We start from the raw sequence: 1078 nt of genomic DNA on the forward strand, positions 1-1078 counted from the left end.
GCCGGAGGTCAACAAAATTCTGCTCTCAACGATCATGATATTGCTATTCTGACTATTACTAGCACCACAACTATGAATATTGTTTTTTAACAGGTGTAGGGGTTATCGAACACTATCTGAGGTATGTAATCAGGGTACTTTTGCCCAAAAGTAACGGGTGTAGGTGTAGCAGTAACGCCTAAAGGTGTCTGGTTTCGTACATGCTTACTATATTCCTTCTTTTTATCCTTTTTTTGTTGATTATAGGTGTGTCAAACAGTATCTTTTGTAGTCAGGGCACCAAATTTGCCTAATTGCTTTTGGGATTTGCGTGCAATTATAGGCTTTTTAGGTAATCGGTGCTCTAATATATTATTTAAGAGACCAATATCCTTACTTAACCGAATCTGAGATTGTGCTACACGCTTAATTTGACGGCGTATATCGGGCGGAATATTACCACAGTCAAGCTATGAGTTTAGTGCGCGTTGACATCCGCTCCCTTGTCTAAGAGCAGTTTGACAATCTCTTAATGGCCTCTCTCTGAGGCAGCCTGGAGAGCGTTCCCATAGCGACCACCCTGCATATTGATATCTGCTCCCTTGTCCAAGAGCAGTTTGACAATCTCTTGATAGCCTCCCTCTGAGGCAGCCTGGAGAGCGTTCCCATAGCGACCACCCTGTATATTGATATCCGCTCCCTCGTCTAAGAGTATTTTAACAATCTCTTGATGGCCTCCAAACGAGGCCGCCTGGAGAGCGTTGTCGTAAATGCCGCTCTGCGCATTAACGTCCATTCCCTTGCTAATAAGATCTCGTACAGGCGCCATGAGCCCAGCAAAGCAGGTATAGTATAGTCTGGAGCCCCGTGGAGGGTCTGGGTTATTTTTCCAACCTATATCAGCCTGGTACAGACGAGCCTATTGTTGGAATGACGCTTCCTTTTCTAGAAATCTGACTGTTATTCGAACTATATCTTCCGAAGCCTAAGCCAACGCAGTATAGCCTGCCCAAAATTCCGCTGCATATCTTGCCATCGGAAAATTCTGCTCAATATCTCGAGGGCTACTGCTGATGTCCGTCAGATAAGTTAAGTATGT

General features: G+C 44.5%; 1 protein-coding gene across 1 annotated transcript; it reads right to left on the reverse strand.

Annotated features, from left to right (window-relative positions):
- Nucleotides 1–508: 508 nt before the first annotated feature.
- Nucleotides 509–808, reverse strand: N7533_011220 (ankyrin repeat domain-containing protein; the record flags this gene model as incomplete). The annotated part of the gene is made up of 1 exon (XM_057107870.1): nt 509–808. One exon carries the CDS (start codon nt 806–808, stop codon nt 509–511), a length of 300 nt encoding a protein of 99 aa, XP_056955248.1.
- Nucleotides 809–1078: the final 270 nt, after the last annotated feature.

Source organism: Penicillium manginii (assembly GCF_028828005.1).
Source record: "Penicillium manginii strain IBT 31320 chromosome Unknown utg000008l:1.0-3226943.0:1.0-3228205.0, whole genome shotgun sequence".
NCBI classification, from domain to species: Eukaryota; Fungi; Ascomycota; class Eurotiomycetes; order Eurotiales; family Aspergillaceae; genus Penicillium; species Penicillium manginii.